General features: G+C 36.2%; 1 protein-coding gene across 4 annotated transcripts in view; it reads right to left on the minus strand.

Annotated features, from left to right (window-relative positions):
• STAU2 (staufen double-stranded RNA binding protein 2) overlaps window positions 1-26,419 on the minus strand; it is a 168,636-nt gene that overhangs the window by 83,320 nt on the left and 58,897 nt on the right. For all 4 annotated transcript variants that reach the window (XM_041413048.1, XM_041413046.1, XM_041413047.1 and 1 more), the window contains 5 exons: window positions 24,117-24,329; window positions 21,602-21,739; window positions 18,266-18,397; window positions 14,212-14,272; window positions 763-1,070 (listed from right to left, as the gene is read on the minus strand). In XM_041413048.1, the coding sequence (XP_041268982.1) occupies window positions 763-1,070; window positions 14,212-14,272; window positions 18,266-18,397; window positions 21,602-21,739; window positions 24,117-24,329 (852 nt within the window). The remainder of the gene's footprint in view (window positions 1-762; window positions 1,071-14,211; window positions 14,273-18,265; window positions 18,398-21,601; window positions 21,740-24,116; window positions 24,330-26,419) is intronic.

Raw genomic sequence — 26,419 nt, forward strand, 5'->3', positions numbered from 1 at the left:
GCCAGGAGGGGCCATGGCCAGGACCTGGACATTATTCTATACCACGTCATGTCATTGCCATGTCTGGGGGAGGGAGTCTCTTCCAGTTGAGTAAGCGTGGCAGAGGGTGTGGTCAGGTATTGGCTGTTCTCAGGGGGCTTCCATGGGAATTGTTCATTTCTTTTACCCTCTGTCATTAGCATTGTTCTTACCCCATTGCTGTTTCTACTAAATTGTTCTTATCACAACCCATGACATTTACCTTTTTTGTTTCCAGTTCTCTTCTCCTGCCCACCACAAGGGGAGGTGGGAGTGGGAAGGGGAGAGTGAGTGAGTGGCAGTGGTTTGGAGAGTGTCAGTGGGACACTAAATTGGATAGTACCATTCCTAAACCAAAACATCAGGTTACATTTAAGAGGTGAAGGGTGGGAAGCAAAATAACTACTTGGATGACCTGGCCTAGAAGACAAATGGTGCATCAGTAGCTTCTGGATCAGTCAAAGGGAGAAACCAAGAGGTGATGACTCTCAAAGAAGTACAGGTTAAAAGCATAATTTAAGCCTGCAATTAGTTAAGGAGAAGAGACATAGGAGAGAAAGATGGGCTGCAGTAAGATAAATGTAAGGTGGAAGTCTGTATCTCCTGGACCCAGAAACTGCCTCAGACACCAGCTAATTTTACAACATAAGTTACATGCATGCCCACATTCAAGAGGGCAAGAGTGAAACCTTGATGGCAACGCTACGATTCTGGCTGAAGAGCTTCATTTTCCCCCTCCCATACCTGAAAGCCTTGAATCCTTGCCAAATATTCCAGCTGTTTTGAAGGCTGCACTGTAGAACAGGGAGAAGCAGGAGACATTCCTTTGAGACCTATGGCTTCAGCAGTTGGGGACGTTCCATTCATGAGAAGTTCCCTGGCAATGGTGGCTGTGCTATTTGTGGTAGGAGATATGCTGAAGAAAGAGCTAGAAGTCTGGCTCATTTCTTTGGATGACATATAGCTTACAGTGGTACCAGGGGCGGATTTGTTGCGGCTTGCTTCCATCTCTTGATATACGTCAGGAGAGAGATGGAGTATTCCCTTTGGTGCTGAAAACAAAACCAAAGATCATTCTCATTACTTTAGAATAGGTTTGACTTGTAGACAATTTTCATTAACATATTTTACAGTGAGAACCAAAGAATTTAGAAGCAGTGTTGTTTTTTTTTTTTTTTACAGTAACTGTAAATGAAGTCACCTAATATATTTAGAAACAAAGCAGATCTGAAGGGGACCTCTTCTTCCTCTTCCCCAACTCTTTTTAAAATGGTACAAACCTTAACTTTAAAACTAAACTGAGGCTAGCATAGAACACACAATATGAACAAAAAATGTTTGGAGACCTACAAACCATGAGGAACAGATGTTACTTCAAAATAGTAGCACAATCATTATTTCCCTACATTCTTTTACCTCCTATGTGATACAATAATTTAGGCTGTTTTTTCACAAATACTTGAAACTAGTCCATGTCAGCACTGTTGCCACCAGTAGTAGTTTAGTTTTTTTCTCCCACCTACAGCTGGTGTTTGTACTCCCCAGCTGCTCTGTTGCCAGCACCAGCACCTGTAGGCCCATGTAGGGATGTCCATGAGAATGAGCTGCTGGGGGCAAAGGAAGGGCAGTGTTGTTCCTTGCAGTAGCAGCACTGCCTTGAGTGCTGGCTTAAAGTGTTTGCTGAATCACAAGGGCAGTCTGGAGTTAAAAAAAAAATCTTAAATTGCCCTGCAGCCAGTGTTACTGTGCCAAAGACTGATGGAACCTACTGCCCTGCAGTGAAGAGGGATTTATTAATTTATTTATTTAGCTGCATATCCTATAGTTTTCATCCTACAGTTTTCAAATAGTTACTTGCCTTTGAGAACATTTATACTGAAAAAGGAAAGCATATATGTGTCCTACTTAATATCAACAGGAGTTAAGGTAAACATTAAAAGAACTAGATTTATTTATGTGGATAACTTCTAAATATTTCCAGTGAGATGTAAATTAGGGATAATTTATCTACATTTAAACATTTTGAATACCTTGTTAGAAAACATCTCAAACCTAAACCTGCTTGGAAACAGATATACATACTTGATCAGTTTTGCTGATAGTTCTGAGCATGGAAATGTGCAGAATTAAGTCTGAAGTTTGCTAGCTTCCTTACACAATTTTTTGGAAGTATTTTTTGGAAACACAAATAACCAGTTGGCTGATACTGGAGGGAAACATTTTTCTTGTTATTAATGCATCAGAAAATGAGCTTGAAATGTGTAATTTCATATTAAGAACATACTTTAATCTTCTAGCATATAATATGAGTGAACCTGAGCCATATGGCATTTCATTCTAGGGATAATAAACCTGTTTGTTAACTGATTTAGTAATCCCAAGAGAAATCAAAGGGTTCAATGTTTAATTCATTTGCAGTACATATTAAATTAATCTGAGAATGTAGAATAAATTCAAAGAAGAGGAGGAAATTAATTTCCAGTACCTAGGAAAGATTCCTTTAATCCTAGAAGTGCAAGTAGTACTTTTAAATAAAATGTCTACCACAAGGAGAAGACTCAAAAAATATTACCTGTAATTAATATCCTCATTTTCAACTACATGGTGAAAATGGAACTTCCTCACTGCTGACTCAGCAAACTGCTTACAGGTGAATCTTTTAATTGATTTACTCGTACATTTGGCTTTTAAATTCATATTGCTTTTAGAAATCTGGAACATGTGCTTATATCATCTACAAAGACGTATCTGTTCACCTGATTGCTCTACACACCTACCTCCATAGGGCTGGGGAGTCTGGTTGGATCCTGAACATTAAGGCTGCTTTTACCTAGTTTAGAACTGGCTCCAAAGGCAATAGACTGAACTCCAGAGCTAAGCTCCAGAGCTAAGCACAAATTCAAGACAATGCTGCTGGGAAAGACGGAAGATAGGATCCCTAAAATTTCTTTTTCTCCATCTGGGACAATTTCAAACATAATCCAATAGATAAACAACTGCGTAAATACACAGCATTATTTTATGGCATGTAATCACTATATAAGAACAGAGATTTTACACACTTTTCCTGAGGCTGTAACCTCCAAGGCCTACCTCTGCCTGTATTTTTAAAGTCTTACACAAGATGTAAGATTAATGAAAATTGAAAAAAAAAAAAAAGATAATACACATCTTGATAGTTGATGTTAGGTTACAAAACCAAACAGCAGTAAAAATACTGAGTGGCAGGTGTTCACCACCTCCTAAGAACTGCCCACTGTAAATCTGATTTCCCACGAATATTTCAGAACCAGAAATGTAAACTGAACAAAAGATAAAACAGTCTACTTGTTTAGAAATAACATGATATTAGCCCCCCTAATAAATTTTAGAAAAACATAGTACAATGTTAACTTTAAAAAAAAGTTTAAAGAAGTTTAAAATCAAGTCCAGTGCTGCAGATGTCTGTTCCATTGATGTAATATTACTTAAAACAAACATTTTACATGCTTTCTCAGCCATTTCACTGTTTTTACATGATCCACCCAAATATCTAACTGCTGTCTGGAACAATGGTTTGGAATACTTCCAGATTACTAAGCTTTCTAAATGTTAAAATAACTAATATGCAGCATATGATGAATAGAAAGACACTGAGCAGAGTATAGCAAATGCTCTTAAAGTACTGACTTTAATGGTGATGTTAAATTAATAATAGTACTTTTACACTTTGCAACACCTTACTGCTAAAGACTTCAAAGTGCTTTATAAGCAATAATTAATTTAAATCATACATTGGCTCTGAGAGGCAGATATTATATTACCATCATTGATTATCTCTGGAAACAAAGTAATGTAATATTCTAGACATTACATTAATATAGTCGCAAGATATTAACTTTTTATATTCAGGGCCCATGTTTCATGAAGCTTCTTACAAACATGTTTTAAAAGGCCAATAAAAATTTGGTCTCTTTGAAAACTTATATAAAACATACATTAATTGCAATTCATTATCTATTTTTAATGTATTACTGAGGATATTTTATATATCATTCCTCACTGTTGCCTGCTTACATTAACTCTGCTGTATTACAGAAAAGTGTATAAATATATTTAGTTACAGTAGTAGAGTTATCAAATGACAAAGGGTACAACAACAACAACAGAGGATTAAGTGCAAGAACAAAGGAATCCTTTAGAAATTATCTTAATCTGTCTTCTAACAATCAGTTGATTAAAAAGCGGGGAAAAAAAATAATACTGTCCTCTAACACCTTTATGCATTGCAGGAGAACATCTCCAGGAAAACATTTTCATTCATTTTTACTTTACTGCTAAGAAAAAAACTTAGACTTTTGTGTCCACTAAATATTTATCCCATACAAGCTTCATCATACTCCACAGGAAGAATCATAATTATTAGGAGTCCCAGGATCTATAATAGACCAACAACACTGCACCTTCTGGTGGACATTAACTTCAAGGCACATTTATGAAACATGTTAAAATAATTTCCATTTATATTATTTAAACCTGTGGGCAAATGTGCTACAAAAATATGCAGGCTAGCTATGCAATGTAATCACTAACATTTAAAAAACATGTCTTACTCATCATTGGCAGTAATTGTTTGCAGTCTCTCACAATCTTCTGAAGTCTATGAAAACACACCGAAGACCTTCCTTACCTAAGAACAAATTTCTTCATCTTCCATTGTCTACTTTTGCTGTCACATACTAGATAATCACAAAATGGCTTGGACTCCAAGGCAAATGAATATGAATATGATACAAGATGTCCAAACGATCCCTCACAAGCCTTGCCCTGAAAATGTCATCTCAGTGCTTTGATTGCACCTTTTTTTCAAAGCAGCCATAATGGAGACAATCTCTAGAAGTTCTGTTTGAGTGATATTATTTTTATCCCTAGCCCTTTCTCTTCAGTGTCCCCTGGGCTGGGAAGACAGGGGGACATTTCTAAAAATGGGTCCTCCACTTTCTGGAGTTTGTGGTAAACAAAATTAACCATTAGAAATCTGTCTGCATGGGAAATGGGGTGAAGAAAAACAAGTGACAATTGAACAAACCTCAATGTAAGAAGACTCTGCAAAAATGGAATTTGCTGATACAGATACGGTGACAAGTTACCCCACAGCAGTGGGCTACTAAATTAAGAAAAGTTCAGAGTGATGACAGCATTGCTTGCACACTCACAGCTATTAGAGCCTACACAGGTACCGCTGGTGTCCTATTTCCAATTTTTTGTTTCTGTCAGGAAGATCAGAAAACATTAGAAGCTGAGATTTCAATTTTATCGTTCAACTCCACAAGATGGCCTACAGAATCAGGCTTGTGTTGTCAATCTGCATATACATATATGTATGTCAGTGCTACTTTTTTATACTTAATCAGTAGGGTAGGGATCCTCTTCCTCTGCCTTCATTCAATGATTTCTCTGGTTCAGTGGCACTCACTGACTTTTCACATTTATACTTGGTCTAAACCACAACTTTATTCTTCCTTGGATAATAGTTTTCTCCCCAAATTCTTGCTTATCCTACAGAAAAGCTATACTTGTTCATGTGTCAGAAGCAATGCCAGCTGCAATGTGACTTCCCCTGACCCCGCTGAAGAGCACATGCTCTTCCCTGCACTACAACCATGTGCATATGGCACATGGCACAAAGGAGTGTTTTCATGTCTTGTGCAATGATGCAGAGTCAACAATGGTATAATTCTGTATACGAAATGCTCATGAATTAAGTTTAGCACCCTGGTATTTGAAATAACTCATCACTAGATGAAGAAAAGATTGTTCATAAGGAAATAATCAGTATTTTTGGAACTGAATAAAAGACTTGATAGATAATCATCAAAAAGCTTTCGGAGTATGCTATCTGTAGTCACATTGAAAAAAGCCTTCTTATAACATGGTACATGAAGTACAGGGAAAAATCTTGTAGTAAGGCTGTAAGAAGAAAAAGTTAGAACTGGCTCTAATCCTGACTTCACAATTTTGTACATTAAAATGGACAAGAACTTAAGAGGCATGGGGGATACTCAAATGAAATAATTACTCTCTAGAACTGGCAGGTTCTCAACAGGCCCTGAAATATGGCCCATTACAAATCTACTGACATAAAAAAAGAAAAAAGAGAGAATTTACAAGACCAAATAACTACTTCAATAAGAGGTCTGAAAAATGTAAATATTATAATAATAATAAATTATGGTTTTATACCCCACTCAGTGTAAAAGGCTATTTATATACTAGAATATTTTCAAATTTCATTACCTCAGCAGGAACTCAGAAAAGGTCAGTCAGACAATTGAATAGGCAAATAGTATGGCCATTACGTTCTAAGCAATTGTCTGCACACACTCTTGGCTTGAAATACCAAGCTGCAATCATTACTTACTTAACACAGCTATCTGTGGTATTTCTAAGTCACCAGCTACTGCAATATTCAGACATGAAAAAATGTTTTGTCATTACACAATGTCTTTCAATCAAAAGATCTTGTCTACATGACCTTAAACAAACTGATGTTATATAAAGCTGCTTATTAAAATACAAACTTTGTTTAACCTTAAAATAACTATGGTACTGAAGTAAATACTGTTTAGTTCTTAATGAAATCAGGTATTTATATCTCTTCACTAGACTATTTTCTGTAGCCAAAACAGAAATTTCAGTATTGCAGGATTTAAATTGTATGCATTTCAGTAAAATTTGGCATTTTACTAACATGAGGAAAGTCCTTTGAATTCTCCCCCATCTTTGCTCCTGCTTGAATACCTAAGATTTTGGTTAAAAATAAGACATAGTTTTTGCAGTGGGGAATTTCTACAGGATATTCTGTGAAATATTCCAATAAACAGATGAAACATCTACACTGTGAGTTTTACATGATAATTGCTGCATCATAATTTTCCAGCAATATATCCACGTACCACATACCCAAAGATTAAGATTGAGCAGGTTCAGAAAGTAACCAATCAAAATACAGAAGGAAGGTCAGTATTCTTAGCAGTAAAGAGGATCAGCAAATTTGGAGCAGGAGCAAATCAAGCTAGCGAGTTGGCAGATCAAGGTGCCTGTAACAGCTGCTAGAAAGTGATATTTGTGGGGGTAAAGCAATTTAGCAGAGTGCCTAAGTGCAACTGGAGGCAACCTGTGCGGGCAAGACCATTCATTAACAGATTAGGAGGGGAATGAGAATGGTGATGATGAAAACAAAGATCTGACCCACACAAAGAAGAGAGGAAATAATGAACAGATCAACTAGACAAGGACATAGAGGTTGCTGAAGCTAAGAAGGCCAAGGGGGCCATCAACAAGCACAGCAAGAGTGAGGAAGAAATCAGAGGAGGAGAAAGCAGTGTTTGATGTTGAAAGGGAATGAAGAAAAGAGAGGAGAATTAAGTTTTAAGCAACAAACTTTCAGTTCAGGAGATTCAATTTTTCAAGCCCATGATTATCCTAGACTAAGGGTGAGGTATATGGTGGGCTCTAGGTTGGAGGGAAGGGAGTTGGAAAAGGAGAAAAGACTCCAGAAAAGTGAAAGTATTTAGAGTAACACTGTACTGAGGTGAATTATGTGATACTGCTCCATTTTCTTACCTGAAGACAGAATACCAAATGCAGATATTTAGCATAATTACATAATTAAATTTGAATTTGAGAGTTAACATTAAAAAGGAGCTCTGCATTTCTGCTTCATGTGCAGATTTTTCCAAAGGAATAGACTAGCAACCTTGAATAAATGCAGTTCATATCGGCCTTTTAGGAAACTGGTAAAAACAAAAGGATGCATTATCTGGAATTATCCATGGAGCTGTCTCCTGCCATGGTGGCTGCTTCCTCTTTATACATTTTATACATCAAAAGCTTGATGGCTAAGCAGTCTCCCAGAGAGGTGACTCAAGTTCTTTCTTGCTTTGAGGGCACCCAAACCACAGACCACATAGCCCAAGTCTGTATTTCTTACACACGCACAAGCTGTACTACTCGAGAACCAGGCAGCAGGTTTCTCACAACTTTTTTTAACCTGTATCTAAAATAGGCAGAATATCTGTAAACCAGCCAGAGAACACCTGAATATACATCTGCACTTTCATTCACAAGAGTTTCAATCAACAGGCAAACTATAGTCATGATTACTTTAGATCACTCCTTCCCTGTGAATTTCCTATATTTTAATAGCATTTGATTGTTCCTTTTTTGGCTGCAAATCATATTAGATACACATCTCCAAAAGGCAGCTGCCATTATCCAGATTACTCTGCACTCCATGAATACTGTCCTTCTGCTGAAGAAGGAAACTAAATCTCCAGTGCTCTGGGCACATGTTTAAAACACTACACTCTTTATAAACACACATTTTACTCTAAACTCAGCAAAGAAGTCATCGTCTTTGAAGATGCAAACCTTGCAGAACTTTAAGCACTTAAATGAGCTTCTCAAAAGGGGAAATGTGGGAAATAGAGAAGGACCACTTGCAGTTGTTGTCTTATGCTCCAGAGTTGAGCCCAAATCCCACTCACACATAAAAATGCTAATTTGGCTCTTGTCACTAGTTCTCAAAACAGCAAAGAAAAAATAACACTCTCTTTCCTGTTTTGTCAATAAGTTTTTTAATATTAGGTGTTTTAGAATCTTTTTCAACTGTTAAAAAAAATGCAAACTACATTTAATTGGTATTACACTGGATAAAATTATTTTCATCGTTTGATGAAACTGAAAAATAACACATCAGTTATTAATAATGCCAAATGCAGCACAGATTTCCTAGTTTCAGTAAATTAGGAAAGAAATAAAATTGAACAAATCTCCTCTGCTTCTAAATTTAATTTTCCAGTATCTTCAGTTAGAAAGAAAATTTAATTAGAAAATTAGCAAATCAACTCAGCAGTTACAGAGGCAAGGTATTATTTAAACATAACCAGCTGTGATAAGAGCCTCTAGACAAGGCTGTGAGACATATAAAATGAGGACAAATGGCTCAGCTGAAGGAACGGCTCCATTGATGGTATAATGCTCACCTGGCAGATGGTTAGCTAAAAAAATCCCCACAAAACTGAACAAAACTATCAAAATGAATAGATGGAAAACTATTGTTCTGTGGCTTTTCACCAAGTAAGTGGTGTTGTCAATCCCTTTACTGTGGTTTCTAGTCAGAATGGCAAATAATTCAGCAAACATTTAGTGATGCATCAATGTAACTCCTAGCAAGAGTGCATTACAGCTGACAAAGCTGAGTAAATATGGAATCAATTCAGAAGCCAAGTCCAATGCAACAGCAGTACTTAGCAAGGAAAAATGCACACAATCCACTATAAATCACCTTTGAAATATACCCAAAAGAATTACATATTTCAGCAAAATATAACACACAATCATTCCAATTTAAAATGCCCAAATTAAAACACAAAAATTTTATTCCAAAACTGTAGACTTCTGTTCCTGCTCAAGGAAACACAGAGGTATTAACTTATCTACTGGAAGTTTTCACCAAAATCCTCAGCTGAAAAACAAACAATTAGAGGACTATATAAAAAATATCTTTCTGAAGCTACTGAGGGCCAGAACTGCAAAGTTCAAATAAATTTTGTTTCCTTCAATGTGAAGATGTACTAGTATGCAAAATTTCACAAATACATAATTTATGTTGCATTTATCTTCTCCAAAAAGCTGGTGAAGAAACTTTTAGTAAGGATCTGAATGTAGTCATACATTTAGGGCTTATAATAACACCAAATATTTTCCTATTTTTTACATTTCTTAATTTATATTTCTTAATCTAATATTGATGTAGAGTTTTAAAAATACTAAAATAAATGTTATTTACAGAAAAATATCAAATTTTCTCATTACAGACTTAAGAAACTCTTCAGAATATCTATTTTCTTTTTTCTCTCCTTTTTCTTTTTCTTTTTTTTTTTTTTTTTTTTTTTTTTGTCACTGAGAACAATTGTATGAGATCAAGTATCTTTGTTCCTTAGGAGATCATCTGCTCCTGCTGCTCATTTACCATCTGAAATCATAATCATCTGTTGGTGACAATCTAATCATCTTCCCAGTAACTAATTATGATGTCACAAACAAATGGTTATGATTTCAGGTGGTGAACAAACAGCAGGAGCAGATGTACTCCGAAGAACAAAGACTGTAAAGTCATGCATGAATCCCTAGTAATAAAATGTTAGGCAAGAAAAACAAAGAGTCTGTCCTTTACAGAGAGGTAAGATTGCTCTGAATGTGGTTTTTTCTTTTTTTTTTTTAATTATCAGGTTTTCAGTACTTTGGGACTACCAGAATTGTTAGAAATAGGTAAAGGAAACCTATTTGATGGAAAACTGAAATTGGAAAACATGTAAAAACAGTTATGGTCTTTTTTTTTTTTCCTTCTTAGAGTTATAACATATAAAAACACAGTAACATTTTACTTTTATTTTTATACCGTTCTTCATCTACAATTTCTCCTAGAACTGCATCTTCTGCATGATGTTTGTGATTACCCCATCCAGAAATACAAAAGAAAAATATGTTCCCATGAAAATGCACTTTGGAATAGGATTGTTTATTTGTTGCATGTTTTGTTTTTGTTGATAACTACTTAAATCAATAGAGATAAATGAGATTTTGTTTACAGTAAACATCTTCTATATGGGCTGCAAATGCTTCTGGTCTGCTCACAGCCTCAAAGTCTCTTCCAGAAGCATAAGGGAAAAAAACTCAATGTTCTTGCCATTTCACAAGTGAAGAATGTCAAAGATATCCCAAACCAAGAAACCAATAGCTTTGTGTTTCATCTTTGGAATTGTGAAATGAAGAAGACAGGTAAAGAAGTAAACCTGTGGGAAGAAGCTTTGCCAGGGAGTTGGAGGAACAGAAGTGAGGTTTGCCATGTGGATAATGCAAGAGTGACATGATAGAGTGCAGCAGGAGCAGTTAATATCAAGAATATTTAATAAGGTATACTAAATATATATTGAGCTAGTAATTAGGAGGATACAGACTGTAGAGTATTTCTCAGCAAAAACAACTGACATCGTAAGAGTACTATGAAATCTGTTTTTCAACTGTACTAAAATATAGAACTGTTATGATTTTTGTTTTCTGTTGTACTGAAGTATACAAATTCCCTTTACTATTCCAGTTTTATTTGATTCAGATGGAAACAGAGGGCATTATACACACAAAGAAAGACTATCTGTCTGCAAAAGGAAACTGATGCACAATAGCTTGCCCTAGCAGGACATAATTGTTTTCCTGGAAAAAAAATCACTGGAAATATGAATAAAAGCTGCCAAATGGTAGATGTAGCAATCTCAGAGCCTCAGATTTTCAAGACACTGAAAGCTACGTTTATGGTAACAAGAAATGCAAACTGTACATTTCTCTTTTAAGAAGGATACAAAAGGGAGGAAGCTGCTCCATTTTCCCTCTTTTAAAGCTTCCTGACTTTAAAAAATTACTTAAAAAACTTCAGGCGTGAATTCACCTACCAAAAATTGTTGTTAAAAAACAAACTAGTACACTCACACCTGAAAGGATGTGCCATTTTTTATCTCATAGTGTGAAACTTGTTTGGAACTACCTTTAAAAAACCCTGCACTTCACAGGTGCATAAGAGATCATGCATAAATGTGATTTCTTTTATTCAAAACACCCTGGCAGTGTTCAAAGTCAGGCTGGGCAAGTACCTGAGCAATCTGGTCTAGTGGATGGTGTCCCTGCACATGGCAGGGGTGGTTGGGACTTTAAGATTCATTCCAACCCTCTAACATTCTATCATACACATTAATCACCTGCTTATTATTAATGTTGCCTCTAGATTGGAACCCTCAAAAAAGATGGTTAAGAGATTAAGAACAGTGATCTCGGAACAAAAGCTCTATGTTTATTGGCATGCTCCATCTCTTTCAACTTCCAATTTACTTGTAGATCAGAAGAATGGAAATTAAGGCATCAAGCACTACAAAAGTGTCCCAGAATGAAAACCTGTTTCTGTACTGTGTCTCTGGTTGCTGCAAAAAGGTCTGTGAGCAGGTCTGTGAAAAATGTTATTTGGTCAGCACAAGTTTAAAATATAATTTCTGTTAATCTTGTCTCCTGTTGAATGAGTTTACCTTTGTGTTCTCCTTCTAAATTTGGATTTAAAGATGTAACTGTCCAAGTTATCTTGAGCAGCCTAAGAGATTGCTTTTTCTTGTTGGTTTGACAGAAAATTGTGGTTTCATCTATATGTATCTCTGCTACAAGATACTGAAAGGACAGGAGAAAATATAGAGGTCTTATTCTGCTTCTCAAACTCTAAGATACTAACATTTGAAAATATTTCACAGATCTTGTCCTTAGAGATTTTGACAATACAAGCACAAATCATCCAGAAGTATTGATGGGGGTTGATGACAGGGCTGTAAGGAAGCCATTAATGGGAAGACTTAGATCCTGTAGAATCCTTCCTTTCAGGGAAACACAATGGCATGTGCTGAATCCAACATCACTTTAAATACTAGCAAACTGTTGTGTAAGTTGAAGCACAAATTGTTCCTCAGGTCTCTGGGTCCCTCTCTGGTAACTGAGGAGACCATATAAATAATGGAACGCTACTGAAACTCCTTAAAACCTGCTTTTAATGCCATGTCTTTCAGATGTATATAGGCAAAAAATAGAAGGTAGCTCATGTGTGTGTCCATGTCTGTACAATCCTTAGTTGAGGGAGATAATGCTTGCGACCCTTAAGAAGTTCAAAACTACACACGATTCTAGAGAAAAATCCAGGCCTCATAAAAAAGTGAAAAAGTACTATTTATATCATCTTTACCACTTTAAACAGCAAAAATCTCCTTATAAACTCATCAAGTCCTGTCCTATTCTTTACCTGTTGCAGTGAAATCAAATTCAATCTTCACCAACAAGGTTTATTGGGCTTTTGTGTCTTGTAGGCAAAGCTCAAGGAAGAGAGGAACTACCAGCAGTAGAACCTCATCAGACTCAGGGATGTTGTGAGAAAAGCTAGAGATCAGCCCACATAAATCACAAAATCTCAGAATTACAGATTGGGTCAGGTTGGGAGGGACCTCAGTGGGTCATGTGGTCCAATCCCTCTGCTCAAGCAGGATCATCACAGAGGACATAGCACAGGATTGTGTCCACATGGTTCTTGAATATCTCCAGTAAAGGAGACTCCATAATCTCTCTGGGCAACCTATTCCAGTGCTCAGTCACCTGGACAATAAAGTTCTTCCTCATTTTCAGGTGGAACTTCCTGTGCATCCATTGGACCAAATGGGACCTATCTCAGTGTGCTTGCATCATTATGAGGCCACTCTCTGTTCTCTTCAAAAAGTCACGGAGATCAGAAGAAATCTCCAGTGCCTGGAGAAATGCATTATACTCAAAAAAGGCAGGCTGGTCAGCCTCAGTCTAGTCCCTGGGAAAATCAAGCAGTCCTCTTAAAGCCCATGCGGGCAGAAAATGTGATTGTCCTTCATGATAAAATGACTGGATTTATTAATGGGAGAGCAGTGGATGTCATTTCCCTTGGCTTTAGCTAGGATTTTGGCATCATGTTTCCTACAGCATCCTTGTCTCTAAGCTGTGATTTTAGAGTCTACATAGATAAATTCCCAGATAATGGAAATCTGTTGGGACCCAATAGCAGACTTCCAATATCTAAGAAGAGGTTGCCAGAAAAGATGGAGCCAGGTACATTACTGAGGTATACAGAATAGGAGAAGAATAGGAGATGAATAGCAGAAGAATAAGTGATGACAGTCATAAACAAACAAGAGATGTTCTGACAAGGATATAAAAGGAAAAAAAAAGGGAAGACAGTTAAGCACTGGAACAGGCTGCCCAGAGAAGCTATGGAACCTTTATCAGTGGAGAATTGTTAAAAAGTCATAAGCAACCTTGTCTCAACTCTGCACTGACTGTTCTTTGAACAAGCAATTTAGGTGGCTTCCTAAAATCCCTTCCAAACTGAAGGATTCAATGATTAAATGAGTAGATAAAATTTTCCTTGTTTCTGCACTTGTTCATACCTACACTCACATATAGGACACTCAGGGGTTAATTCATCTAATTGCAACAGAACCCCTAAAATATTTACAAAAAGCATTTCAATTGTCTTGGATAATCCAAATCATACAGAGACAAAGAGAAATAAGTATCAATATAAATTTAGAAAGCAATACTTACTATTACTTGTTGGCTCAGGAAACCCAACATTTTGGCCATTCCAACTTTTGTTTTCTCCAAGCTGAAACAGGTAGAAAAAGATAAGTAAAGAGCAAACTGCTCCCTAAACAGAACATTCCTGTTTATAAATTTAGTTGAAATATCCTAAAAAGGATGAATTGAGACTGCCACATCTGTTCACAAAATTTTGCTCACTCATCTTATTTTTTGCCTAAGATAGGTTATTTGAGTAATGTACCCTTCATGAGTAAACATTAACAACTATTGCCTAACACTGAAATATAAATGTTTCCCCAAGGATTAGGTTCAACTCAATATGTTACCAAATCAGACTTAAATAAAATTAAACGTTTTAAGCAGCTCTCAACTGAAAACATAAACAGTCAACAGAGAAATTACATTCTAAAACAAGAAGATCCTAATTATCGCCTATGAAGGAATGTATAAACACTAGAAAGCACTTTGGGTGTAATTTTAAATATTTACTTGTAGAAATCAATTTAGTCACTGAAGTGGAAGTAAAAATTATTGCAATATTCAATTATTTTAATATATTTTTGAGGAAGCTAATTGTCTTCAAATTAATTTTACTATGTTAAATACTGGGTATTACTCTGACATGGAAAAGGAGAACAATTAATGCAGGGGTTCAAAATGAAGCCACTACTGAGGTTTACACAGTAAATAAGATGGCAATGTTCTAGGTTTATGTATAAAACTGGATAAAAAAGTCAGAGCTTCCTCATTACTTAGGAGCTATCGACAACCAGCTCTATGAATGTCAAATTGAATGATCCTTTTCAGATTTCACTGGGATTTTCTATAAAAAAACCAAAACCTCACAGCAAAGCAGGCCATATGCCAGAACAAAGTTGCAATCATTTGCTCTTGAAGATGGGGTTGGAAAGTGAAAGAGGTGAGAAGGAAAATCAACCAGCTGAAATCTACCTCTCCATCTCAGAGGTTACATTAAGGCTGTTTCGATTACTACCATGTCATAATACACACCACTAGATGATACATTTTACTTGGAAAAGAGGATGAGAGAGCACACTATGGAAAGCAGATATTTCAATAATTGTTTCCCTGCTTTTCATCATCATGTATATCCCAAAGAGCCTTGGCAATGTGTAGTGAAAATGGGAGATATATGACGGAAAAGGAGGACAGGCATTACAGTCAGCTTTCAAACTGGTCGCCTACATCCATATACTTTGTTTTCATATAACTTGTTTTATTCATATTATGAAGCAGGTAATATGTATATTTGAAAATATGGGTGACAACAGTTCTTCATATGAATAAGCAATATGAAATCTATAAATATGTTTGTATTTACTGCTGTTAACAACAGCATGGTTTTGTCAGGAATCCATCCTGACCATGTGTGTAACATGACACCAGCACAAGCACACTGTTACAATAAGAGAAGATTTCCAACTTTCCTCATTCTCCTCTTTTTTATTGTTTATCAACTTGATCATGAGGGGGAATTTAACAACAATTCCTCTATGAGTAAGTGATCCTTAGTACTGCTGCCTCACATGAATGCAATCTACCTTGGTTTTCTTCTCTCTAAGAGAATACAAGCGGCAAGAAGAAACAAAAAGGTGGAAACATGAAAAAATTACTACAACTGTTCATTCTCATCCATACAGCTGAAATTCTGACAACTGCAAAATGTCTCCCAGCATACTTCCAGATTGCTCTCCTCAAGGCTCTGCACAACCATTACTGATTTCTTTCAGGAATCAGTTTAACCCAGAAAAGAGCAGAGCCTTTACTTTTTTACATTGCCTGGATTACTTGTGCTGCTATCAGCACTACACATTGCTCTTATAACGTTCTTAGGTCTCCATTAAAACAATAAATACAGTCACGTTTTATGTACCAGTGTTAAGGAAAAAAACCCATTGAATTTGGTTTTGCTTATTTTTTTAAGGGAGGAGGAATGGAATGACTTGAGGAAAAAGGGGCACAGGGGAAAAAAGAAGTGCCTTTTTTAAAACCATCAAAAACATACAGGTGAAAATCATCTATTTATGCCAAACTGCTACATCAGCTAATCTACACTGGGACCCATTTTGGATTCAAACAGTGAAACAAGTATCTTCTCATGGTACACCTTTATTGTGCAATTTATCTGCAAGGAATTTTGCAGTGCTCAAATTGATAGAGATCTAAGGGCTATTTTCCCACTTCTCCACCACAGTTTAGTTTGAGAGTTAAAATTCCTTCAGCCACACGAACTAACTTGTGCATCTCCAAATATGTCCAGACATATATACAAAAGATAAAACCAGATGCTGTAGATATTTTATGTCCTTAAACTCCAACAAAGCTTTAAAAATTTGTGACAATTTTGTTATGATACTGCCAGTACATAACAGCTGAGTACTTCACTTTTTCTGGATACAGTAACATTTGTTCATTGTATTCAGAATAATATTAGGCCATTGCACACTAGTCCACCAATCCTAAAATGTTGACATCTGCAGGTATGCAATTAAGCCTGACTTTCTAAAGGCAATGGACTTGTAAGCAATAGCTTAATAAATGTAGGGAAACAAAGCAGCAGCATCCCTTTTTAGCCACTCAATTTTTTGGTAAGGATTTCAATGTAACCACAGGTTTCCACTATGTAGTGCTCTCCAAAGAAACTATGTTGCAGGCTGATTTTTTTTCAAGCTTTATCTCTGAAAAACACTGAATAAAATTAGTTCAGCCAATTTAAAATCCAAGAATGAAAACCTATGGTTTCATATTAGAATAAAAAAATTGATTTTTCTGTTTTGACTTGTTTTTTATTAAAGCCATTTGGCAAAATTGGCAGTGAAGAAAAAGTTGATAGTTTTATACCAGAGAGAGTATATTCTACAGCAGAAATGTCTCAGCATTCTGGTGAAAATGAATTATCATTTGACTCAGTCAGAAGCTTTCTTTCAAATGGCCATGTCTGCACAGTATGTTCTCACTAGGAACATTATGCAGCTTCCAAGGACTCTGTGTAGAGTATTTCACACTTGTCTATGACTAAGACATATAGTGAAGGTGAGTGTGAACAGCACACATATTGCTGCTACTCTCAAAGGACAGTGAAACAGAAGAAGGTGGGGCCAAATAACCAGTACAGTATTTCTTTTTTCCTGGTTAGGAATACAGAACATATAGAACAGAATATCTCCATATTTACATATACATATATATATATATATGTACATATATACTATATTCAGATTTATTATGCAGTCCTAGAAAAGCCCAACAGAACATTCTGTTGGCTACCTAGTGCAGCCACAGTAAACATGTAAGTAATTATCAAAATATATACGTGCAGTGAGTCTGTACATGACTGAAGCTGTTTAGCGGCCACAGCTTATCAAATACCTTACCAAGTATCTTTTCAGAAAACAAAAGGCAAAACTTTAACAGTCAATTTTGGTTACAAAACCCCTAATCAATAAATTCAAGACATGAGAGGAGTGCTAAGTTACAGACAGCTAACATGGAAATACATACTTGCAACACATATGAATTTAAAATGCAATTCCTTCTTCATTAAAAAAAAAAAGTGACACATTTTCTTTATCAGTCATCAAATGTGAAAAAGCCATTATTTTTCTGTAGTGCTTTTAGTGCACATGCAATGGGAAGATAAACATTGATTACTATTTTACATATGAAAGCCACTAACGTTGTTCCTTTCTGTCCCTTTGGGCTCTCATGAATGCCCAAAATAGAATAAAAGCAAGAGGTACATTCATCCTGATTTGTAAGCAGAAATAGGTGCATGGATCACATGTCCACTTTTGCACACACACTATTCTATGGAACTCTGTTTCTGTTCCTAATTACTCTCACAGGAGCAGAGGCTGCACTTAATACTAAGAGTAACTGTAGAGCCCTAGCTAAACAAAGGCTAATCTGTGACAAGCACCTCCCTAAAACAGGGTGTGCACAAACTTAAGCTTCCAGTTTTACTAAGTGATTAGCTGATACAGCTCAAAAACTTAGACAAGAGTAAATTGTGGGCATCACAACAATTGGATCTCACCTTTTCTGTCTGGTCTTGAAGAGGAGTAGAGGCTTTGTATCCCAGCTGTAGCAACATTGCTTCTGCTGCATTTCTTTTAGCTATTTTCTTGTTTGGGCCTGTTCCAGTAGTAATGTCATTGCCTACTTTTACCTTAAAAAGAAAATATTGATAATGAAAAATGCAAGACTCCTTAATATCATCATATTAATGATTTATCAACAGCTTATCTTTTGATGAAGATGCAATCTTGAAAAAGCTACAGCAGTGCAAAAGGGGACCACAGTATTCACTTAAAAGGGCTTGTTTAGATTTTTCAGATCACCAAACTCATACCCAAGAGCTACATTTTTCTGCATCTCAGTGCACACACAGCTGCCTCTCTCTTCCACCAGCCTCTGTGTCCCCCCCATTGTCCCTCCTGAACCTCTCCCCCACCCTGTTAACACTGGAATTGCCCCAGGGTCTGTACTTCCTTTTTCTTGTAGGAAGGAGTGTTGCCTGCAGCAGCTCCCCAGCATCATTAGGACAGTATGCAGAGCAATGGAGAGACAAACAGACTTGAGATTTAACGAGAGTGGCTTTTAAAGGAGGATGAAAACCATTATTTGCCTTCCTCCCACTTTGCTGAACTGCAAGGAACACAGGGGCTGGAACTGCTTACACCTGACAGGCTTTGATCCAAACAGTCCTTGGAAAGAAAGTTCCTCAGTGCACCTGTGGTCTGTACAGTACAAAGGGTTTCTGACAAACATGATGCCTTTCATAGCTAGGAGAAATTAAAACCCCGAAATAAGGATAAACTGTAGGTGATGGATATCCACAAAATGTGTGGCACAAACTTAATCCTTGGCTTTGGTACCATTCTTAAAACTCTTGGAGCTGTATGAGTCTGGTTTGTGACATGAGCACTCTCACTGCTACTCATTCATAGCTCTTTCATGGGTGTATCTTGCTCGGTACATTAAGTCCTTCTATTTGCCAAATTGTGTCTCAAAATACTGCACAGTTTCAAAACCATGTCAAAAAAAGGAAATAAAAATCAAATAAAAATAATAAAATCATCAAGGTGATCTGAATAACAAAAAAAAAAAACAAAAAAAAACCACCAAACTCCAGAGGTCAAAGACCAGAAACAGTTTGGAAGGAGCTTTTAAAAAACTAAAAAAAGGCATACAAATGCTAAAAAAAAAGAATAAATTATATTTAGTAGTTTATGTCTTTCAGTAATTCTTCACTTTCCTTAATTTATCATATATGTATTTTCCTAAATGTTTAAACTCTTCTTCACTGAAATACTTTTAATTCCAAATATTAAGAAGAGGATGTAAGTAAATAATAATCATTAATACCCCTTCAAAGTACATATATATACATCATTAAGCAAAAAGATTTGTCTACCTAAACCAAAAACATTAATAATCTTGAAATATAAACCTTATCTTCTATGCAGTTCACAACAACAATCAGAAAATAGCCAATCTGCTACAAGTTTATATGCAATAAAATTGAGGGACTTTAATGGGACAAGACAAAAAGATAATTTATAACATAGCTCACAATAAATCAGTGTGTTGCTATTTCTCAGACCTGTAAAACTGGTTTAGCTATTATTATAACCTCTATCAAGGATTAAAGGCCTGACTACAAAGAGAAAGAGCTTTCTGAAATTAACTTTGGGAACAGAACACCAACTAATGTCATCAGAGGTTTTCTTCTGTTTATCTAGTAGCCAGGACAAGTAATTGGATCCATTTCATCACATCTAAACTTGCTCTTTGTGTGACAGATAAAAATGAACATATTATCTCTGGATATTTTACTTCCACATTCAATTAAATTAAATGAAAACATGGTTTAAGTGGTTTATACAAAGGTATTTTATTCTGATAAGGTTTTCTGCATGTCATAATGAATCCACTGAGACTTCCTGAAGGTGGAATAAATAGCAGAATAATTTTAGTGTGAAGATATTACAAAAGAGTGAAAATTGAGTTGAAAAGTATTTGTAACAAAGCAACTGCTCTGTGGAGTTTCTTTAACTCTTTCACAAACCTTCTTAGGTACAGGAATCTTCTACATATTCACTGCTTTTAAGATTCCTTTTTTATCCAAACCAAAGACTCTGCCATTATTGACAAACCCCCAACAGAAAATTAAACTTCCAGCCCATCTTTCTAATACTGGGCTGTGTAACACTGTTCTGCTGAGGCCTCACACAGCAACTACCAACTGTGGACAGTCCCATGGGGAAGTGAGATTTTTTGTGACAGGATCACTCTTTTTCAAATACTTTCAGGTCTCATAAAATGTTACAAATTCAAGTTTATATTAAAAAAAAAAGATTCTGCAACAAAAGAACACAATATTTTCTATTCCTTCAGAGAGAAAAATAATAAATCATGAAGAAAGACCAAAGGCCCAAGAAAATTAAGATTGCTATCTTATCTTCATAGAATGAAGGAGGAACTTAGAGATTGAATTGAAAACATAACTAATTTTCTGGAGAAGGAGGTGCTGGGATATAATAAATTTTGCTTGTGATCAGAAGTGACATTTTGGTGTGGTTGGTAGACAACAAGTCAAAACATGCTGAGGTATGCCATTGCGAGTCGTTCCGGCACAAAATTACCTTTGAGTGAAAACACAAGAATACAGAATCTTTTCCTGATTCTAATCTTTCTCAACCTGCTGTTGTGCTATCTAACAAAATATCACAGTTATGTCAAATTTTTGTATATGTTCTTAATTTAAATTTGAAAGGAATTTTAATGAATTACTATTTCAGTATTAGGTCCAGTCAGAGGACAGTCTAAAACACATGGTTGGCTCTTTTTGTTGTATTTTAGAGATAACAAAGTCACAAAGAACTTGGAAATCTGAAAAAATTCACAACACTATTTTTTAAAGCAAAAATGCCTGGTAATATGGAGATATTAATACCCATATTTCAGAATACTAGGCATTACTGGAGTTCTTGGATCAACACCAGCCCAATTTTATTTTTTTTCCAAAAAGACAAGTAAAAGTAAATAAATCATAAACCATCAGGAATAAAGACCATAACAATCAGGTGAAATAAAAATAAAGAGTATAAAATAATGCAAAACACATGAAAAGCATCTAGAGGGCACATAATTCAAATGCCACTTGTTTCACTAAGAGAAAGAAGAAAGTTTAGATGAGCTTTCTGTATAGTCTGTATAAATAGTATGTATTTCATACTATTCCTGTATATCTGACAGCACTGAAAAAGCCAAACAGAAGGAGTTCCACTTCATATTTTGCCACCATATTGCTTGAGTTTGAACAAAACACCTAGCAAGGCCATTATCTCTAACATGACACAAATGATACCTGCATAACAAATTCTCGACGGCGAGGCATTCCTCTCTCTGAAAGAAGAACATACTCTGGCTCCTTCTCCTTTTTGGCCTGTTGGATCTGAGCCAAACGACTGATGGGATTCATTCCTTGACCATATTCTGGTCCAGTCTAAACCAGGTTTAAAGGAAAGAACCATTATTTTAGCACATATCCCTATAACTACTACACTGCTTCAATAAACATTTACTAGGATTCTCTCTTTTCTAATACTCCCTTTGAGAGAAGAAGTAACTTACTTTCCATTTTCTGATCATGAGACAAAATATAAGAATCCTCAGGCTCAAAGCTGTGGAAAGAAATTGTCTGCCATTGCTGCAGGTAGTGTGCATACCTTGCACCTTCAAATTACAAAAACCCTCTCCTAACCATGGTGGTCTTCATAAGGATGGATGAAAATTAGCAGATTCATTAGTCAGTTATATCTTATTGCCCTGTTTCTAGGTCCCTTCCCCCTAACCCCTTAAAACAGCTTGCCACAATGCTGGAACATGCACTACACTGAGAAGAGGTGGGATTTACACAAGGACAAAAACCATTTGCCATACATAAGGATGCTTCCTCTTTCAGCCTTCTTGCTTTCCTTCTCAGCACTCCAGACCTTCCATCCTACAGTGCAACTTGCAGCTAAAGGTGCAGTGGGTTTACTCTGTGTGTTGTATGAATTTACTCCAGAATTGTTGCTTATGGTGAACCACCCATAAAGTATTTCAAATGCTTAACAGGCAATAATCCTCACAATAACATGTCTAAAAGTATGGATGGTGGGGGAACTGATCTCATGCCAGGGAAACAAAAGGACTGACAGTGGTCTGTCCAAGATTACACAGACAGGTGAAAAACTACAGCCCTTGAAAACGCTTTAGCTCTGAAATTCTTTTAATGAATTATTGCTCACACAGCAAATGCTCTTTCAAAGCACATAGCTATGAAAATATTTGTTGGTAGATTTTAAGAAGAAATTAAGACCCACAAAAATTTATCTGAAGTCATACTTAACTGATTTATATAGGATAACATAAAGAATGCACTTAAAAATGTAAAATTGTTATTATGTTATGAAGCTATTTCCCTTTTATGAAACCATTTGCAGGCTAAGAGAAGATGAGCACTCATGCTTGCTTGAGCTTCTCAAATAACAAACAAGTGTTCAGGAAACTGAAGAAATGATCAGCAACTGAAGGCAAAGACCAGAGAGGGATATTATATTTAGAAAGCTGTGCAGCAAATCCTACATAGTGTAAATGCTGAAGTAGTTAGCGAAGATGTAGGTGAAAGAGCTAAGACAATGTCATACACAAGGGCAGCTGTGTGGGCAAGAAGCCAGGCAGAGACAAAATGCAGAGCAGGCTAAATAAAGAGCAGGCCATAAGATACAGCCTCATAAATATATATGCAAATAAAAAGAAGTTTTTGTTGCCACTTTTTTTGCTGCACAAACACGTGCAAGTTAAATTGAAAGAAATGGGCACATTGAAAGCATTTCAGAAGTATGGATATTCAAAAAAACCCCAAACATCTACATATTCAGCTTATTTTGACAATTAATATACCTTTCTAACAAGGCCAACTGTGTATAATTAAATTTAAGTTCGTAATGGCAAATGGTATATGGTAATATAAGAAATCTTTTTGTTATTATACCCTAAGAGTCTTTCTTGAGAAAAACTTTCCAAGATGTTTGGTGAAAGCTAAAGCCAAAACACTTTTCCAATCTGCCAGCTTTAAAGCTGCATTAATGCTGATGGTTTTCCTTTAAATAATTTTCCTGCCCACTTTTTCATATAAGTTTCTGAGAATTAGATCTCCAGGATTTTAATAGGAGACAGGTATCTAATTAATGTAGGTTTTCCTGAAAAATCACTTATTCTCTATTCAGGCAAATGAAAAGAGAAAGGTGACAAATAAGTCTTTTTTACATTTTCCAAATCCAGTTTTGCACTCTCCTAAGTATTTGCTTATTTTAAAGTGGTTTTCTGGTGGCTGCTTTTTCAGAACTCTGCCTTTGTATCCTTAGTGTACAGATTTCTGGCCAAACTTTTAGTAAAGTATTGAAGCACTAAAGTAGCACCCCATTAATTTACTTTTTCATGTATCTCTCCCTTTTTAAAACTGGGGAGGGGAGAGAGCCCAGGGAGAGAACCACTAGATATGCTAGAAGAGATTCTCTGAGGACATGATTCTAAAACTTCACATGGCTGGACAGAGCTGTTTGGAGGGCTTGATCCTGCACTGACCTGAACAAAACCCTTGAAGGCCTCAGTGATGTGAGCTATTTACAAGCCATTTTGTTTGAGAATCCCACAGCATTCTCAGGATTTAAAAAAAGCCCAGGCATATTAGCACAGGAAAACAAGTAACAATATTGACAGTAACAAGCAACTGTAACAATATTGACAGAAAATTACAGATAAGCCTTTATTGATTTTAAATCTGACTGTTACTTTCTGAGCAAACATTCTTAATTGTGTCAAAGGTGGACACATACCTTCAATATTGTTTTTGGACGCTTTTTAAAGTAAAGTTTTGGCTTTTCAATCACAGGAAGAGGAGGAAGTTTCTTAAGTTCTTGTAGTACGGCCATTGCAGCACGTTTCTTTGAGAGTTTCTTACTGTTGCCTTCTCCTTCTGCAGTGAATTCTCCTACTGTAACTCGTGTAACAAAGCTCTTCATGTGAGGAGGTCCGCTTTCTTTAATCACCTTTTAAGAGAAAGTAACATTGAGTAAAAGCACCCTACATGAAGATAACCTAATATTTGTTATCTCTGCAATGAACTTATTACTAGTCCAGTTTTCCTGCTAACTGAAGGCATTAGGTTGGTTTTCACAGAACTTGGACAAGTATTATTGGTAGTATGAGATTTGAGGACAGAAAATTAAGACTAGTTGGATAAAGCAAATCTAACCACCATATTCAATATTTCACAGAAAATAACAGTAGGCCTACATTTTCAAAGATTTACAGAATAACACAATATACAATAATTATGCATATTTAACCCAAGGCTGATAGGTTTTTTCTTTGCAAGGTGCTTCACATACTAAAGCAATTAAGTCCATGAAGGTCTACCAGGCTTTGACTATTTCTTTATACAAGACATATTCAAAACTGTATTAATTTGGCATTACATCAACCTGTTTGTAATATTTTCTATTCTCACTAAACCATTGGAAGTTTATGGATGTTTTATCCCATTAAACCATGGGATGTAGTCCCAAACTTCAGTTTCAATAGGTGCAAGCTGGATGCCTGCTCTCAACTCTTGCCTTGCCAGAGCACACAGCTCAGAGCAATATCCCATACATTTGAAAGGCTCACACATTCTTGCCTCCTTGACTCTCAGCTGTCCCTCCCAACAGTACTGAAAACAATTAGCAGAAGAGCAACCATAAGTCACACAAAAGCCAATCATTTCTGAAAAAAAATCATTTATTCATTCCCTTCCAAACACATTGAATACAACAATAAAAACCCATTTGAAGTACTTCACTGCCACAAGTTATAGTAATAGGGAAAGAAATTAAGTTCTGAATGCTGTACCTTCCTTTAGTTGTTTTTCTGTCTTCATTTTTACATACATACATACATATACACATACACACACATCTCCTTTCAGGAGGCTGATGCTAGGATGTATTCACCCCCAAATCAGAGCACTGCAAGTGCTAGGATAGCCATCCATCTCTTCAGGTATGCACACACCATTTACTGGTCTGGACAATGTCTATCAAGAATTAAGAGACCTCATTTGGGAAAAAGGTTCAGTTATTTTGTTTGATGGGCGGAAGCAGCTACCTAATTTAATCTTTGTTATATGTGATATGTATAAGGAGACATTAGAGTATCTGACAGGCATCTCTTTATAATATCTTCAAAATCAATATAAATATAAATTTATTTTTCATTTGATGGAATTACATCAAACCATTTGTTGAAGAAGGGTAATGTCTCTTTAGGTTGAGGAGGGAGGGGAAAGGGAACTAAGGTAAAGGCACCAGGGCCTTCTTGGTGTAATAACTATAGTTTTAATGTACTCGAACCTTCAATCCTAACATTATTACAACATGTTTTGTATTAAAGTTCTTTTTATCAAGGTCATGTCCCTTGCATTATTTAGTTTTGCTGTTGCACTGTAATGAGGTCTCCTCAGGCTTGTATTTCTTTTTTAAGTTCTCTTTTGTGGCAATTTCACCCAGCAAATACAATTACCACAGCATATATCAATAAAAAGACACAAAATTAAAATTAACAGACAACTTTGTCCCATTTTCCCAGAATAAAATGACATCTATGCCAGAATGGGATTTTTCTGTTGCAGTTCAGAAGTGTTGCCACTCTAAGAGTCCAGGTATTAATTTCAGAAGTCTTTTCAACACTGCCTCACTTGAAAGCTGCCCACTAATGCTTGACCACATGAGAAGGCAGCAGTGTTTTCAATGCACTGAGCCCTGCTGAGCCCCAGGAGGCGGCAGTGCCTGCACAGGGGCTGGGATGAGCCCAGTGCCAGCATCTCCTGCTCTCAGACACAGTCGGGCATCAAGTCCGTGCTGAGCACCTTCATTGCACTGCAGGATTCCCACTCGATTTTACAGCACCTCAAACTATCCCTGTACTTTGTTATCCAAGTATTATAGCATACTTGCTGTAAAACAAAGCTAAATTAACCTTACTAAGGTCCTTAATCTTTCTGCGGTTCTACTAATACTGTTATATAGGTGTTTGTCTTTACAAGCAATATAACATATTAATAAAATATACAGGAATGTCTATACTGACCAGATGAAAAACA

Source organism: Onychostruthus taczanowskii, unplaced genomic scaffold (genome assembly GCF_017590055.1).
Source record: "Onychostruthus taczanowskii isolate IOZ18803 unplaced genomic scaffold, ASM1759005v1 scaffold4, whole genome shotgun sequence".
Taxonomy (NCBI): Eukaryota; Metazoa; Chordata; class Aves; order Passeriformes; family Passeridae; genus Onychostruthus; species Onychostruthus taczanowskii.